At 55.4% G+C, this 17796-nt stretch overlaps 1 protein-coding gene across 1 annotated transcript; it reads left to right on the forward strand.

Moving 5' to 3' along the window:
• The first annotated feature begins 3017 nt into the window (after nucleotides 1-3017).
• On the forward strand, nucleotides 3018-17592 carry LHX4 (LIM homeobox 4). The gene is made up of 6 exons (XM_064148172.1): nucleotides 3018-3248; nucleotides 10113-10284; nucleotides 14547-14749; nucleotides 14959-15113; nucleotides 15970-16141; nucleotides 16223-17592. The coding sequence occupies exons 1-6, from the start codon at nucleotides 3173-3175 to the stop codon at nucleotides 16618-16620; spliced, it is 1176 nt and encodes a 391-aa protein (XP_064004242.1). The 5' UTR covers nucleotides 3018-3172; the 3' UTR covers nucleotides 16621-17592.
• The last annotated feature ends 204 nt before the right edge of the window (nucleotides 17593-17796 follow it).

The raw sequence follows: 17796 nt of genomic DNA on the forward strand, positions 1-17796 counted from the left end.
TGCTCACAGGGCCCCAGGCAGGGGCAGGTGTGGGTTTTCCTTACACCTCCCTAATTCTGCCTTGAAACACTCCTGTTGAACCTGGGAACAAACCACTACTGTTCCTCTTGGTACAGAGGTGTACCTGTACCAAGCAACACCCAAAGCAGCCCCAATTCCTGCACACTCAGGGCGGGAGCACATGAAGACAGGCTGGGTCTGGAGTCCTGGGGAAGGCTCTGAGGTTTCCCTGCTTTTTAAGTATTACTTAATGAATTGAGACTGGCAGGGAAGGTGTGAGAGCAACATCCCTGCTTCTCTGTGAGTTGGGCATCACCAGGTCGCTCTGCTGGTGCCTTCAGCTGGCTGCAGAGACAGAGGCAGAGGAGGGCTGCTGGTCATGTAGAGGAGGGAGAGGGACATCTGTATGGGGCCAGAGACCCCTCAAAATACAACTTGATGAAAATCATGCCATTCACCTTCCTGCAGGCTGATCACCACCACCCCTGAGCTCTGTCTTAGCTCTTGGAGGAGAAGAGCTGAGGGGGTTAGGGTGTGGTGTGTGCATTTTATGCTCGTTGCATGTAATCCCCTTCCTGGGGCACCACTGGGATCTGGCAGCATTTTAGATGTGTGTTTGCTGGGCCAGCAGTTTGTGTCCACCTTCACTGCCCTCTCCTCCCCACATGCCAGGATAATGTGGTGTGCTGAGGGAAGCAAGCCCCCAAATTAAAAGAGACCAAAATACCACCACCATGAGGATGAGATGGACCAGAGAAAGGATGGAGGAGGACAATGCACTACTACAAGGCAGAGAAAGGATGAAAGCCCTACTGGAAAGATGTAGCAAGCTGAATGTGAGCAGAGAGGAAGATGCTGGTGGGGTTTCTTTTTTAGTGGACACTGGTGGTGGCAGCCAGGATGCGCCCCTGAGGTGAAGGCTTGGTGCTGTGTGGCTCTCGTTGCCTGCTCACCACAGCCACGAGTGATCCGGAGCAGGGCAGAGGGGGCTGGATCAATCTGGCAGTGCAGAAAAATGAATGAAATTTGAATTCCCTGAGGAGAAGGGGGTGGGGGGAGCTGTTATCCTGGCTGAGAGATAAATCAGAGTGTGCTGTAGAGGGAGGGAGATGACTCCCAGCAGCAATGGAATAATTAGGGAAATGGGTTGGAAATGCAAAGTGGTGGTACAGGGAGGCCACCGGGCAATGTCTGTCTGTCTCCGTGTCCACACGTCTGGCTAAACTTCTCCAGTAAATCCATCTTAAGAGACCTGCTTTTCTCCATCCCCGGGCTGGAAGCTGTGTTCTGTGGAGAGCAGACAGCTGGCTGGGGACCACACAGTGGGGCTGGTGGCCTCTGCCCCATGGGGCTGGGGAGCGCAGGTGGCTGGGGGCAGTGGGGGCTTGGATGTGGTTAATGCACTTAAGAGTTGGCACTTGATTTAGGAAAGAAAGGGAGGGGATGGAGTGGGAGGAGGTGGGATTTACCCCAGGGGCAAACCCCCTCATTGCAGGAAGCAAATTTTGGAGCTTGTTGGACTGCAATGGGGCAAGTCACTCCTGCCATGAGTGCGCACAGTTCTCTGCTTAGTGGTTCAAGACAGGCTTGAAGAGGTTTTCCTGGCAAAATGAAGTTTTGGGCTTAAACCCCAGCAGGCTATTGAGAAAGTATTGCTTTTCTCATAAGGATCCATCAGGCTCAATGTATTTCTTATGTCTTATTACTTCTATTTTTAAGCAACTTTCCCCCACTTCCCCACCCCCAAATTCCTGGCCTGTCCTGCCTGCACATTTCCTGAGGAGCAGTTTCAGTTTTTCACAGGTGGGAAGAAAATCTCTTCCTCGTTTACATTTCAGGGTGGAAACGAAGGCACAGAAAGGGTTAGCCGAGGGCGGCCATGCTCTGGACTGGGTGAGCATCCTCCCCTCCCAGCGCTGCCATGTGTGCCACCACGGAGCTTTCACTCCTCTCGGGCAGGCTCAATGCTCTAAGCCCCTGCTAGCTGGGCAGAGCAGGATGTCACATCACGGATATTTGGCATGGTTTTCCCCGAGCCAGTGACGTGGTGAGCATCAGGGAGGGTGGTGCTTGAGGCACCAGCTCTGTCTAACTTTAGCTGCTGTTCAGTGAGCTTCCTTGCTTGGCCCTCTGCCACTAGGTACCACTATGTCTTGACACATTGGTTTTGTTCTGGTGCTACAGGCTGGGTTGCCCCAGGGATTTCCTTCAGCAAAATCCTGTGAAGATCCTTCTGGAAGTTGTACTCACACTGAGCCCTGTGTCTTTGGCATCACCACCTTTGCACCACAGCAGTCAGTGGCCTGTTGTGTTGGGTGTCCTGCAGCAGCGCAGAGTTAGGTTGGCCTTTTCCATGCCCAGATATGCCCCTAGGGGAGTTGCTATTGGGATAGACGCCATCCTAGCACAGAATTCCAGAGATTACCAGCACTGGCTGCCCGTGGGGTTTACCACACACTGGGAAACGACTCGCACTGGCATGGTGGCAAGGTGATGGTGATACGCTGGTATCTTCCAGAACCAGGTTTAGCCAGCCTGGCTAAGCCGCCACTCCCAGCAACAGGAGGGACAGGACTGAGGTTGTGTGCCGAGAGGAGACTCGCCACAGCCTCCTATGGAGTAGGACAATGTCCCTGAGCCCCGACAGTGGGATCAGTGCCTTTGTCGCTTCACTCTCTTCCACCACCGGCACCGTTGGACTAGGCTGCTTGGCACTGGACAGCGCTCGGGGTCGTGGCAGCACTGCGCTGCGACACTTCCTGGGGCCCCGGCCTGGCCCCGGCCCTATGCGCCGCCGAGGGTCCCTGGCCCCGCCCCTTACCCTCAGGCCACGCCCTCTAGCTACAAACCACGCCCCCGTTCCGGCAAGCCCCGCCCCAGCTGCGCGGAGCGGGCAGCGATTGGCGAGGGCCATCCCGTCCCGCCCCCGCCCCCCTGCGGGCGGTGACGTCAGGCGCGCTCCCCTCAGGGTGAATGAATGGGAGGCGGGCGGCGCTGGCGGGCACAGCTGCGGCGGCGCGCCCGGGCCGGCACCGGCACCGGCACCGGCACCGCCCGCGGGACCCGGCGCTGCCTCCCGCCGCGGGGCTCCGCCGGCCCGGGCTGCAATCTAACCCTTACCCTCTCTTCTCTCCCCTCCGCCGCCCCCCCACCCCACCCTGGGGCCAATAAAATGATGCAAAGCTCCGCACTCGCTGCTGAAGGGGCTGTCAAGGGGCTTCCCGAGATCCTCGGTGTGCCGGTGCAACGTAAGGACGCTTTTTCTCTTTTCCTTCCTTCGCTTCCCTGCCGCAAAGGCGGCCCCGGGCCGGCGGGGCAGGGCGGGCAGGGTCTGGAGGGGCAGCGCCCTGCGGATTGGACAGGTGCCTCCCACTCCCGCCCGGGCGTCTGGATTTTTTCCCCCTCCCTTTTAATATTTTCCCTGGTTTTAGCAGCGCGAAAATTAGGGAAAGCGATGCCCCGGGGCGAGCGAGAGGGCGGACGGGAGGCGGCAGTAGAAGGAGCCGTGCGGAGCGATGCAGTCCCGGCCCCGACGGGGCAGGTCGGTGCGGCCGCGGCTTCGGTTCTGCGTGTGTAAGCGTTCATAAGTGCGCAGCTGTTCATGCGTGGGGGGACTACCCTGCTCCCCGCCCGCACCCCCAGCCCGCAGCTCACGACGCTCCACTTATACCGTTTATCGCGACAGGCAGCGCCTCGCGAGTGAACGGCAGCGGTGAGAAGGGACACACGGGCTGGCGATTTCGTTAGCGGGACGGCAAAGCCGGCTCGGTGCGTGGAGCGATGCCGCCGTGTCTGCGTCTATCCAAAAATCACCTGTACGTCTATAGGCGCACATATATGCTTTGTAGCTACAGGTAGCGTGTCTGCGTCAAAGCACATGCCTATGCTTGTCGGAGGGGTCGATATAAGAGCGTCTGGGGGGGGATATTTGTGTGTAGACTCGGGCGTAGGGACCAGAGGTTGTTCTAGCGGGACGCAGACGGCGGTAACCGGTTGTGAGCCATAGGGGCCGGCAGCCTCCTGGGTGCTACAGGGCCTCGGTTCTATAGGGTCGAGCCCTATGCAGGAAGAGCTTATGGATGTGTGGAACCGATGCGGGGCAGCTGTGTCCCAGAGAGCTCCCGATCCAGCCCCGGCAGGGGATGGAGCTACGTGGGAATGATAATAATGATCTCCTTTTGCAAACGGTTGCCGAGAGTCAGGGCGTCCCTGCGGGCCTAGAGGTGGAGGGAAGGCCAGGTGACACTCTGGCCCATTCAGCCTCCCACGATGGGCACCCAGGGTCCGAGCCCCGGGAGAGGCAGCTATGCCAGCCGAGACCCGGCCGCATTTCGGGGGACGCACAGGAGTAGAGAGGTCTGCCCGCTTTAGGCCGAGATTTGCCTTCCTCCCCACTCGCGGCTGCCCACCCCCGAGCCCCTCCCCCCCTCTGTTCCGTGCCCCGCATCGACCCTCGTTTCTCCCCCTCCTTCGTTCCTCTCCCCTCCCCCCAGCGTCTGTCATTCGTTTTCCGTGGGTGTCTCTGTGGGGAACGATGCTCGTGCCTCTGCTCGTTGCAGCCCGGCCAGTCCCCATCCTGCTTCGGGGGGGCTGTCCCCGTTATCCCCCGTTGCCCGGCCCCTCGAATGGAGGAGAGGGGCAAGAGGCCACGTTTAACCGTATTTTACCGCAGCAGAATAATCCGCGGCAGGAGCGTGCGGGGGTGGCGAGGGTCCGTCCCATGGCCAAATCCTGCCCAATCCCCTGCCACCGGCTAACGCCTCCGGTTCCCAGCCATAGGGTCGCTTTTTATGGCTGCGAAGGCAAAATTAGGTGCCTCAAACGACTCCCGAGCAGGAGTCGCCCCAGCAAAGCTGTCCGATTTGGTGCCAGCAAGATCTCCTGCCCGTGACATTGCCATTTCGGTCCTGACATGTATCAGAAATGATCAGGACACAACGAGATATGATGATTATAATTTATTTATGGGCGAAAATTAATGGTAGGACCAAATTTAAGTGAAGGATGGAGGACATAAAAGTTTCCCATCTCTCTGCAATGCCCCACAGCTGTTGACGACCAGTGTTACCAGTCTGGGGCCTGATCCTGCCCGAGTCATACACGGTCAGGGCTCACTGCGGCCAAAGGGCATCGTTTGTGGTCAAGGAACCAGGAATAAAATTCTGGGGCAGGGACGGGGTGGTGGTGAATTGGACCCTGCTGCCTGCACCAGGGTCACCCCCTCCCCCCTCCCTACGCTCCAGAAGCACCTCTGTATAACATGGGCTGGAAAATCTGTGACATATTCATTCTAATCGCTACTAAATCACAGATTTTCCTCTCGGTTTAACCAGCCTCCTTATTTGAGTAGGGACTGTGTCACATAGGGACTATGTCACACAACAGCAGGATTTTGGGGAGCCGAGACTTTCCCCGCAACAAATCCACCCCCCCCCTCGACAAAGCTAGCCTCGCAGACAGGATGGTTAAGCAAGCTACCCCCGAATATTATTGATGAATATTGTTTTGCAAAGCTCACCGAAGGAAAAACTTCTGCCAAAGCCTGTGGGAACGGTGCCCGGGTGCCGCCAGCCTCCGGCCAAGGGGATGAGAGGGGGATTTGATTAATCGCCGCTGGAAAGTCGTTTGCAAGCTGCAGAGAAATGAATCGGAGGTTTTTTTGGGTTTTTTTGTTGGTTTTTTTTGGGTTGTTGTTTTTGTTGCATGTAAAGGAATGAGGTTTCCTCCCCGCAGAAAGTCGATACAAAGAGCCCCTAACCTGGTGTTTTCCTTACGGCGGGTGTCTGGTGGGGAGGGGGGAAGTTGGCAAACCGCCTTTATGCTCCCGTTTCCCACCTGCATTGCCGAGGCACCGATTCTGCTGCACCTTCTTCTCCGAAGGTGACAACCTCTTCTCTTTAAAAGACAAAAAAACCTACCCATAAAGAAGTAGTGGTGGTGGGGAATCGGCAGCTCGGAGCCTGGAGTGGTCCAGACCCGGCAGGGCTGGGCTGAGGATGCACATCCTCCTCAGACCTTGACATTGCCCCCCCTTTTGCATCAGTCTAGAAGATTTTGTGTTTCTGAGGGATTTCTGAGGCCACCTGAGAGTTTGTTTCGTTTCCGTCGTTATTTCTTTTCTTCTCCGTCTGGGAGAGAGGGAGAGGTGGAAAGATGGATCCGCTGCTAATAAATCACGGTAACGGCGGTGGGCGGCCAGACCTCCGCGCACCGTGCCGGGGCATTGCTCCGGTGTCCCGGGGCGTGGCGGGGGGGTGCTGAAGGTGGAGGTGGGGCGGGGGGGGCTTTGGCTGGAAAACGGCCAAATCCTGCCTGGCGGGATGCAGGGATGCAAACGATACGGTCCCTCTTCCTGGCACATCACCCCGGGGCTGGATCTGGGGGGATGATGCCCGTTCTTACAAGACCACTACCCCAGGGGATCGGTTTGAATTGTCTGCTGCATCCTTGGGGTGGTCCTCGAGGTGAGAGAGGAGGGAGTTAGACGTCTGTGTGTCCCCCCACGCCGGTGTCTTCCTGGCGGACCATCTATCACAGCACCCAGCACACTGGGCTGCCGGGGGGAGAGGGAGGTTTGCAAAGGCACCAAGAGTGCTGGTTACGTCGTTAAGGTAGTCAAATTTCCACCAGCTAATTTAGTTAAAAGAAAGGAAATAAGGACAGGGAAGCAGCGAAGAGCTGGTCCCGATTGCAGGGCACAAAGCAGAGCAAAATTAAAGCTGTTTCCTCTTTGCGTGCATCGGGCAGAGCAGTGGCTTCAACGAGATAACTCCTGGTATCTCTCCAGCAGACACCCCCACCCCTTTTATTATTATATTATAATATTATTGTTGTTATTATTACTATTATTATTATTTATTAGAGGGGAAAGCAGCCAGGTCGGTGGGAGTCCTGCACACCCGTGTGCGCTGACACACAGAGCTGCTGCCATATATCCACGAACAGATCCGAGCCAAGAAAGCAGGTCTTTTGTTTAACAAACAAACAAACAAGCAACCCCAAAAGAAATAAAATGCCCTCCCCCGGAAATATGGCGAAGGATCTTATCTTGGCTGCTGCTGTGGCTGTGTGGCTGACTTAGGGAGGGAAGAAGCTGGTTTTGCTGGCGTTTATGTATGGACAGCTCTCTACAGAAGTGTGCCTGTGTGCACACACACACACGTCATGTTCGTATAAATAACTGTTTATACATACACCACCTTTTCTAGAGGTGCACACGTGTTTGCGGAGTAAATAAGGAAGGTTTTCACTCCGCAGCATCACAGCTGTACCTGCTGGCGCCGAACTGCCTGCCACCAGCGATGCCCGCGGCTTTTGCCTTGCTCCCCAAACCAGGTTTAACAAATGAAACGGGGGACATGTGGCTGGTGCCCACCTGCACCGTGCTGGGGAGGGGGCACAAAGCACCCAGGAGGGTGGAGAACAGGGAGGGGCACAGGGAGCCTGGGAAGCTGTGGGTAATTGGTGGGGTTTATGTTTAGAAATGATTCTCCTGCTGTTAACGCGCCAGCGGTAAATAGGGGCTGAAGGGCGCTGGGGTTGTCGCTGGCTGATCTTGGGGATGGTGACAGGAGCTGCCTTCGCTTCAGACGAGTGTCTACGCTCACAAGTATCTTAAATAGTCTTGTTTCCGGCTGTAACGGTTCCATTTTCTGCTGTGTTCCTTCCCTCTTCCTCCTCTTTATTTTTCTTTTCCCTCATTTCCCCCCTTTTCTTCCTTCTCCCCTTTCCTTATTTCCTCTTTTCCTTATTCTCTCTTTTCTTCTTCCCCCCCATTTTTTTTCTTTGTAGCCCTTTCCCTCTTCTTTTTTACCCTTTTCTCCTTTCCCCTCCTTTCCCAAATTCCTTTCCTCTCTTCTGTCCTATTTTCCTTTTTTTAAAAATTTCATCTTTCCTCCCCCTTTAATTTTGTCCTCTTCTTCTCTCTTTTCTTTATTTTGTTTTCCCTCTTTTCTCCCCTTCTTTTCCTTTTTCCTCTGTTTTCACTTTTTTCTTTTCCTCTTTTTATTTTTTCCGTTTTTTCCCCTTTTTCTTTCCCTCCTTTTTATTTTCTTAGTTAGAAAAAAACCTAAAAATTATTCTTTTAAATATTTACTTCTATTTTTCCCTTTTCCTCTTATTTTTCCTCTTTTAAATGTTTACTTCTTTTTTCTCTTTATTTTTCCTCGTTTTTTTCTTTTCCTGTTTGTTTCTTTTCCCCCTTTCCCCCTCTTTACTTCCCTTTCACCTCTTTTTTTCTCCCCCCCCCCTTTTTCTCCCCTCTCCTTTTTTCTTCCATCCCTTTTCTCTATTCTTTCTCTTTTCCCCTCCTTTTTATTTTTTCCAACTTTTTCTCTTCCAGCCCATTTTTCTTATTTTCCTCTTACATCTTTCCTTTTTCTTTTCCCCCTTCTTTCTCTTTTTTTCCCCTCATTTTTCTCTTTTTTTTTAGCCTTTCCCCTCCTCTTTCTCCTTTTATTCCCTCATTTTTTCTTTCTATTTTTTAACTTTTTCCCCCCTCTTCCTCTTTTTTCTCTTTCCTTCTGTTTATCATCCTCCCTCTCTTTTTTCTTATCCCCCTTTTTCTCTTATTTTTTCCCTCCTCTTTCTCTCTCTCTCTCTTTTTTTTTTTTATCCGCCTCCTTCTCTCCCCCCCCTCTTCCCCCTTCCCCCCAATTTTCCCTCCTTTTTCTCATTTTGCTCCTTTTTAACTTTCCTCTCTCCCAGTAGCAACGAGCACAGGCTGCTGCCGTCCCTTGTCCCTTGGCTGCGCGGAGCCGCCAGAGGCGGGGCTCGTTGCACCTCGGCTCCGTGCAGGACCCCCTAAGTCCGGCTACTCCGGCTGGGGACAGTAGGTCCCGTCTCAGCCTCCCCAGCGCCTGCAACAGCCTAACCCCCCCCAGTAATCCCCCGCATCCCCAGCCCTGGTATTTGCCGTTAACCGCAGGGAAGTGCGGCAGCCCTTATGCATGAGCATCTCATCGGCTCCTTCACTCCAGCTCCAGGCACGGTGAGGGGAGTGTTTTTCGCCCCTAAAACCCATCTTTCCCCACGCGGGTGGGTCAGTGCCACGTGCCTGCGTTTCACCGGGCGATCTGCTCCTGCGGACTTCGGCAGACCTCTCATTGCTTCCGAATCCTAGGCAGAGAAGCAGCCGTAGCCTACAGCATAGCAGCTACCCAGACCTATGCAGGCTTCTGCAGCACCTCCTGTTTCTTCTGTATCCTGGGCAGAGAGACAAAGATACTCAGCTCCCCACGTCTATAGGGGAGGTCCCCTCTATCGGCAGATTCTGTGCAGGACCCTGGCTGGCCAGCTGTGCAGCTTGCCTTAGGCAAAATGCTTCTTCCCTAAGCATCTCCCGCGATATGGGTGCTGTGGGGAGGACTGGACCTGTTATTCCTGTTAACCTCTGCTGTGCTCCAGTGTGGCCTTGCTTCAGCTGGTGGTTTTTTCCCTTTCTTTCTGTAACATCCTGTCTGGGTGGGATAAAGCTGGTGGAAACCTGCACCCCCATCACGGCAAAACTGGCATCTAAAGAAGTTTTGGACCTGGGGTCCTGGCACTGAAAGGAGATGGGCACTTGGCAGCTGCTGGTGGGGCCAGTGTGACCAGCATGGGCAGCCAGTAGTCCTCAAGATGCAGTGGTGGCAAACAGGAAGATACATTTACTCATGTTGAAAAAACCTCTGTGGGTGGGGTGGTGTTGGGTGTCCTGCACCTCTGGGTCACTGTTAGGACCTCATGGTTGAAGCTCCATGTCAGTTCAGCCTCCTGGCCCTTGGTGGACAGGTCCAGCAACAAACCATGTCTCTGGTTCAGGGCTGCAGAATACCATCCTCGAAGGAGTGAGGGAGGGTGGCAGAGAGCACAGCCCAAAAAATAGGCTGAAGAGGGGAAAAAAGCATTGTGTATGTGTATGTGTGTGTGGTGGGGCCATGAATTTTGTCAGCCTGGAGAATTTTTGGTGAAGCTTGGTGAAGGAAGATGCGCTGCGACAGTGGCAAAGCAAGGGGGGGCAGCACATCACCTTGCGAAACCGATACAGGGCTTGGCCAGGTGCGCTGGCTGGGTGTGGGTATCACAGGGACTACAGCTGGCTGACGCTGCTCTGCTCTTCTCCCCTTGCCCAGAGATCCCCCAGTGCGCTGGCTGCAACCAGCACATCCTGGACAAGTTCATCCTCAAGGTCCTGGACCGGCACTGGCACAGCTCCTGCCTCAAGTGTGCCGACTGCCAGATGCAACTGGCCGACCGCTGCTTCTCCCGGGCTGGCAGCGTCTACTGCAAGGAGGATTTCTTCAAGTGAGTACCTTGCAGGGGCACAGCCCCCAGAAGCAACTTCTCCCTACCCACGAAACCAGCACACAACCTATTGTTAAGCACAATTTCTTTAAGCTCCTAATCTTCCTTTTTATGTTCGGTTTGGATTGGTTTGGATGTGGATGAGAAGGGAATGAAGGCAATGATGGCTGCTTCCAGCTGACTCAGGCTGGATGCTGGTTGTTGGGATTGAATCGTCCTCAAGCTCCAAATGCTTCCCATGCTCCTCTCCCTGCCCAGGGCTGAATTCCAGCTGCGATGGAGTGGGATGGGGAGCTGCACTGCTTCCGCAGCAGCCCCGGCTCTGCTTGGAGCTAGAGGGCAGGAGAAAGCTGCGTAAAGCACTGCAGTGAGCCCCTGGCTCACCTCACCGGAATTGTTCTCTCTCTCTTGTTACCCTTCCCTCTCCCGTCCCTTTCTATTTTAAACATCTTTGTTTCCTCCTGCGAAAAAGCAGATCCTGCTTTGGTTTCACTGGCAGCTGCCTCCGAGCAGTGCTATGTCCCAGCCTCAGCGTTTCCCTGCTCCCATGGGCCAGGACGTCCCTTTTCCCAGTTAAACCCAAACTTTGCGTAGGGATGCTCTGCTCCTTGGCTGCTGGTGGTGGAATCTGGGAGCTCTCCCAAGGGATAGCAGCAGATGTTGCACCAAGGCCGGGTGAGGGATCATCGTGAAGCAGAGGGATGCTGCTTTGCACCTCCTGTGAAGTAGAGGGTCAGATCCTGGCCAGTGGATGGCTCTTGCTGCCTGGGTGCAGATGATGGGGCTGGGATCAAAAGCAGCTGTTGCACCCTGAGGACCAAGGCTGCCTCCTCACATCATCTCCTGTCTGCACCGGCTCTGTCGATCATCCTCCTGCCTCTGGCCAGCCAGCTAAACCCACCCATGGTGATTACGCCCTGTGCTAATCCCCAGGCAGGACTTTCCCTGGCTGTTCACCCCCAGGCTCTCAGACCATCTACACGCCCCCCTCCACCAGCCATCAGGGCCAAAGCTGGAGCTCCAATTTCTCCTTCAGAGCTGGGGAGCGTGCGACGGTCAAAGCGGCCGGCACAGCCTGGGTAATAACACTTCACTTCTGATATTTTCCAGCCTATTAATCTCCAAGTCATTTAAATGGTCACCCAAAAGGTGCAGGTAATCAATGTTAATTAGAGTTGAAAGATCAGCGACTTTCTTAGATGAGGTCCTGCCTGGATTATTTGGTGCCAATCAATAGCCTCTCGGCGCTCGCCTCACCTCTCTTTCAACCGCTCATTGATTTGGGGGTAGGTAACCTGCCGAGGACGTGAGGATTCCAGGCCAACTCAGAGGCAAGGTTGCAATGCAGAAGCTGCTTCACAAGAGAGTGCTTCTTTTCTCCTTTCTTTACATCCATTCGGTGCTTTTCCCCTTCCCTCAAATCACAGCTCTTGCTCCCCAGGGACGAGCAGATCTGTCCTGGATCTGACCATGCCCAGGTGGCGCAGAACCACCTGCAGATGGTGGAGGCCACGTGCTAAAATGGATTGTTCTGGGACAGGCTGATGGTCAGAGGGAGGGTAAGGGTTGGAAAGTGTGCACCAGCTCAGCCCTGGGCCCAGAGAAGCATTTTTGGTCTGTCCTATTCCTCCTTCTCCCTCTCTCCTTCTGACCCTCTCTGCCGTTTTTCTCTCTCCCTTCCTCTGTCTCTTTCCCTCCTTCTCTCTCTTCCTCTCTTTATCCTTCCCTTCATCTCTTCCCTGCTTCCATTCCACCTCTGCCTGCCTCCATCCCCTTCTCCCAGCTGACTCCAGGGGAACTGAGGTCTCCCCAGAACATGTCCAGGGAGTCTCCCTTCAGGGTACAGCCCAGAAAATGAGACAGAACCATGTTTTCCCTTCACACTTTCTGCTTCCTACGCTGCTTTGAGCAGCTGCCAAAATCTTGGCAATGTCACTCATGCCCAGTGCCTGCCACCTGTCCCTGGGTGACAGCCTTGGGGACCCAGCTTTGGTGGCCAAGCTCTGGTTCTCCAGATGGCACAAGGGCATGGGCAGCTGTGGTATTCACAGGGTGATTTTGCATGGTTGAAGGATGTTCAGCACATCTAAGGTGCCAGGAGTGCCTTTAGCCCTTGCACATCCCTGATGCTGGGCACCAAAGGGCTCAGGGTTTTCCTGGGTTACTCCTTGGAAGCAGGTGGGCCTGCTGCAGCTGTAGGGGGCAGGTTTATTCTGGTAGCTTTGTTGGCCCGGGGCTGCTGCTCCTGGGACCCCTCTGGTGGGGATGATGGGAGGTGCAGGGCAGACTCAGCAGCACCCCTGTAGCGCTGGTAGGGGGAATCTGCTCCGTGCCAGTCAGAAAGTCCACGTGGCTGATACTGTGTTTTCACCAGTGAAATGTCCTCGTGTTCTTGGTTGATCCCTGTGTTGCCATGTGCCACCCTTGTGTTGTTAGTTCATTTTACACCAGGTGTGAACCAGGCATGATCCTTCACATCTGCACAGCCCAGCAGTGCTCTGCTACAACCTGGAGGGCAGCCACATGGGGGATTGTGGGGGCACTTGGAGTGATGGACACCTCAGGCTTTCTGTAACAGAGTACCTGTGAAGCATGGAGGCTGATGGGCAAGATGCACACTCTTTGCATGCTCCTTGCTGCTTCTTCCACACTTACACCATTCCTGTGTGTTCCTTACGTGCACCTTCCACTCTTCTTGCACCATTTTAACGTGGTCCTGACATACTACTTACACTTATTGCATGCTCCTTTCACAGTTCTGCTCCCATTCTTGCATGCCCATTACATGCTGCTTCCACACTTCCTGAATGCTTCTTGTCCTGTTCTTGCATGCTTCTTCCATCCTTCCTGTGTGACTCTTACATGGCCCTTGCATTCTTCTCTCAAACTTCTTGCATGCTCATTGCATGCTGCTCCCACACTTTCTGAATGGTTCTTGTTCCATTCTCATGTGCTCCTTCTACATTTCTTCCACCATTCTTACATGGTTCTTGCTCACTTCCCCCACAGTTCTTTCATGCTACTTGCACACTTCTTGCCCCATTGTTGCATGCTTCTTGTCCCATTCTTGCACACTCACCGCATGCTGCTCCCACACTTCTTGAATACTTCTTTCCCCTTTCTTGTGTGCTCCTTCCATGCTCCCTGCACCATTCTTGCATGCTTCTTCTGTACTTCTTACCCCATTCTTACACACTCACTGCATGCTGCTCCCACTATTCTCAAAGACTTCTTGCCCCATTCTTGCATGCTCCTTCCATGCTCCCTGCACCATTCTTGCACATGCTTCTTGCATTCTTCTTGCCCCATTTCTGGACATTCGTATACTGCTTCCACTCGTCTTGAACGCATCTTGTTCCATTTTTACATGGTCCTTGCATGCTGCTGCTGCACTTCTTGCATGCTTCTTGCATACCTCTTACATTGCTCTTGAATGGCCATTGCATGCTGCTGCCACACTTCTTGCATACCTCTTACACTGCTCTTGCATGGCCTTTGCATGATGCTGCTGCACTTCTTGCATGCTTCTTGCATACCTCTTACACTGTTCTTGCACGGCCGTTGCATGCTGCTGCTGCGCTTCTTGCATGCCTCTCACACTGCTCTTGCATGGCCGTTGCATGCTGCTGCCGCACTTCTTGCATACCTCTCACACTGCTCTTGCATGGCCGTTGCATGCTGCTGCTGCACTTCTTGCATACCTCTCACACTGCTCTTGCATGGCCGTTGCATGCTGCTGCTGCGCTTCTTGCATACCTCTCACACTGCTCTTGCATGGCCGTTGCATGCTGCTGCCGCACTTCTTGGCTGCAACTAGAGCACTTCTTGCACCCTCCTTGCAGCCGTGCTGTGCGTTTGCCCGGGCCCACGCCTCCCCCAGGCTGGCCCACCCGAGGCCCCTGTCAGGCTGTCAGGAGGGTGGAGGAGCCCAATCATTCTGCATTAATCTGGGATTCATCACGCGAGCAGGGCGGTGCAATTAATTTATTTGGTATTAATGTGGATGAAATATGTACTGTCCTTGCAGGGGGAAAGCAGGCAGCCTATAAGCATTAGTTATAAGAACCATTAAAATCAAACCTTCCTCAGCTCCATTAGGCTGGTCCTTCACTCTGAAGAAGATAAACCCCTTCCATGTGAAGTGTCATGCATAATTAGTTTGATTGCTGGTTTAAACTCTGCCCTGTCTTCTGGTCCCAATGCCATCTCCAGCAGAGCCCACCTCGCCAGGGGGCTCAGGGTTGACCTACTTCTCCTTGCAGGCGTTTTGGGACCAAATGCACGGCATGCCAGCAGGGCATCCCCCCGACCCAGGTGGTCCGCAAAGCCCAGGACTTCGTCTACCACCTCCACTGCTTCGCCTGCATCATCTGCAGCCGGCAGCTGGCCACCGGCGACGAGTTCTACCTGATGGAGGATGGGAGGCTGGTCTGCAAGGAGGACTATGAGACTGCCAAGCAGAATGGTAGGCACCTTGAAAGGGCTACCAGGTGGGACATCACACCAAGGGGTGGCCATAGGTTGCATCATTGACATTGTGCCTATGGGAAGGGGTCACTCTGGGTTCTGGGGCAGGTGTTTTCAGGGAGTTTTTTTCCTAGTGGTACGGGCTGACAGTTCAAGGTTGCTGATGCTGCTGTGCTCGGGGCTGGTCCCGGCTCCTTTGCTTTGCAGATGACTCCGAGGCAGGTGCTAAGCGGCCCCGGACCACCATCACAGCCAAGCAGCTGGAGACGCTGAAGAACGCCTACAAGAACTCCCCCAAGCCTGCCCGACATGTGCGGGAGCAGCTCTCCTCCGAGACGGGGCTGGACATGAGGGTGGTGCAGGTGAGGGCAAGCCCTGCCCCATGTGAGGGGGGATGTAGGGGTGCCAGGGAGCAGAGATGCTGGGTTCCAGAGACACCAGGCTTCAGGACATACAATGATGGCAGGGGTTATGGAGCGGCAAAGATGTCTTGGAGCTGGGTTGCAGGGATGCTGTTGCATGAGTGCACGTGAGCTAGGTTGCAGGGAAGCTGTCCTGCAGCATTGCCGGGGTGCTGGTGTGCTGGCCTGCCAGGTTGCAGAGGTGCCAGGCTGCAGGAGTGCTGCCATGTGTTGTTGTAAGGTTGCTGATTTGCATGGATGTGTAGGAGCAAGACTGCATAGGTGCTGATGTGCTGAGTTGCAGGGGTCTCAGCAGGCTTGTTTGCAGGGATGTTGGCATGAGAGACTGCAGGGGTGCTGGCATACCTAATGCTGGGTTGAAGGGGGGCTGGTTGGCATCGGTGCCTAGAAAGCTGGGTTACATACGGCTGCAGGTGGGCTGGGTTGCAAGGGTGTAGTGATACAGAGTTGCAGGTGCTGGTGTGCTGATGTGCCAGGGTGTGCTGGCCTGCTAGCACGCAGGAATGATGGCATGCAGGGTTGCAGGAGCCCTGTGTTGCATGGATGTGTAGGAGTTGCATGTGTTGCACAGGTGCTGGTGTGCCAGGACACGGGGGTATCCGGATGCCGGGTTGCAGGGGTGTGGAGCTGGCTTGCACAGGTGCCCAAAGCTCCTGGGTTGCAGGCGTGCCGGAGCGCCAGCCTGCGGGCGTGCTGAGCGGCAGAGATGTAGGGACGCTGGGATGTGGGGTTGCCACGGTGCTGGCAGGCTGGTGGGGTGCCTGCGGTGTCACCGATTCCCCGCTCCCCGCCGCAGGTGTGGTTCCAGAACCGCCGGGCCAAGGAGAAGCGCCTGAAGAAGGACGCGGGGCGGCATCGCTGGGGACAGTTCTATAAGAGCGTCAAGCGGAGCCGCGGGGGGGGCAAGCTGGAGAAGGAGAGCTCGGCCGAGGACTGCGGTGTCAGCGACAGCGAGCTCAGCTTCCGTGGTGAGCAGGAAGGCAGCGCGGAGTGGGGGGACTGCGGGAGTCTCGGCTGCACTGACCGCCCTCCCCCTCCTCTTTCCGCAGAAGACCAAATCCTCTCCGAGCTCGGCCACACCAACAGGGTTTATGGCACTGTGGGGGACGTGGCGGGCGGACAGTTGCTGAATGGAGGCTTCTCCATGGAGGGGACGGGACAGTCGTACCAGGACTTGCGGGACGGCAGTCCCTACGGCCTGCCACAGTCGCCGTCCTCCATCTCCTCCTTGCCATCCCACCCGCCCTTGCTCAACGGGCTGGACTACGCCATGGACGGCAACCTGGGGTTGGTGGCCCACGGGGCGCAGGGGGTGAGTCAGACGCTGCGGGCCATGGCTGGGGGGGGGCCCACCTCCGACATCTCCACAGGGAGCAGCGTCGGGTACCCAGACTTTCCCACCAGCCCAGCCTCCTGGCTGGACGACATGGATCACCCCCCTTTCTAAACGCTGCTCACCCCCCTGCCCCGGTCCCCCTCACTCCCCTCCCCAGCCCGCAAGCCCAGCACCGAGGGCATCCGCCGGAGGTTGAACTTTCCAGGATTTCCAGTGGGAATCAGCCCTGGAGGGCTGGGAGGAAAAGGAGGGTGGCATCGGCCACTGCGGGGGGGTGGCTGTGCTTGGGGTGGGGGGGCACAGATGCCTTTGGGTGTAAGCACAAGAGTGGTATTGGCACATGGGACGCACGGCGAGGACCCCGGCGCAGGACTGGGACGCGGCGGGAGGTGTGACGGAGGAGGGGAAGGACAATCAGGGACGGCAGAATCCGCGCTGGTGCCCGCGCCAGCTCCGCACTCCTCCGGCCCAGCGCCGCGGCTCTTTGCAAGCGTTCATTCTCCCTACGGAGCTGAAATGCGACTCGGTCTATGTTGGGGAAGGTTTTCTCTTAGCGAGGCTGGGGACCCGTCCAACCAGGGCTGTTGTCCCACTTCTGGGGACAACGCTGTTCTGGGCGGGAGTGGAGCTGTGATTTACTCCCGGGCGTGCAGGAGTGCTTGCAAAGCACCACTGCAGGTTCTGCCTTGGTCGTGCTGCTGGGAGGAATTACAAAAAGAAAAGAGGAATGAGATATATATAGATAAAAGAAGTTAAAAAGGGAAAAAAAGGAATTTCAAAGAACAAAAAGAAACCTGCAGCCTGAGATGCTGGAGGTGCTCAGGGCTGGCAGGTGGAGAGTAGCCACCCCAGGAGCTGTGGGGAATGTTTGTGCTGAGGGTATTGCAAAGGCTTTCCCCCCAAACGTGGGGACAAAGGGTCTTTTGTCAGGGGCAGAAGCACCCATTCAGTGGCAAGCAGAGGGGATGGGGGTGTAGAACACCCCCACACATCTCCCCCAGGTATCAGCCACCCAGATTCTCTGGTGCTGTGGAGCTGACAGACCCCCAGGGGTAGCCAGGGAGGACCCAGGTGAGTTTGGCACAGCACATCAACCACATAGGGTCTGCTTGTGCCCAGGTTCACCCAGCACCATCCCCTTGCCCAAACCCCACATTGCTGGGCTTGAGACAGTCACAATCACCCTTGGCACAGTCTGCAGCCCCCACCCTCAGCAGGCTGAAGCCACTCAGGCCAACGGATAAAACCTAGCTCCATACTTGCTGCACAGGGGTCTGGCTTTGCCCT

This window comes from Pogoniulus pusillus, chromosome 8 (assembly GCF_015220805.1).
Source record: "Pogoniulus pusillus isolate bPogPus1 chromosome 8, bPogPus1.pri, whole genome shotgun sequence".
Taxonomy (NCBI): domain Eukaryota; kingdom Metazoa; phylum Chordata; class Aves; order Piciformes; family Lybiidae; genus Pogoniulus; species Pogoniulus pusillus.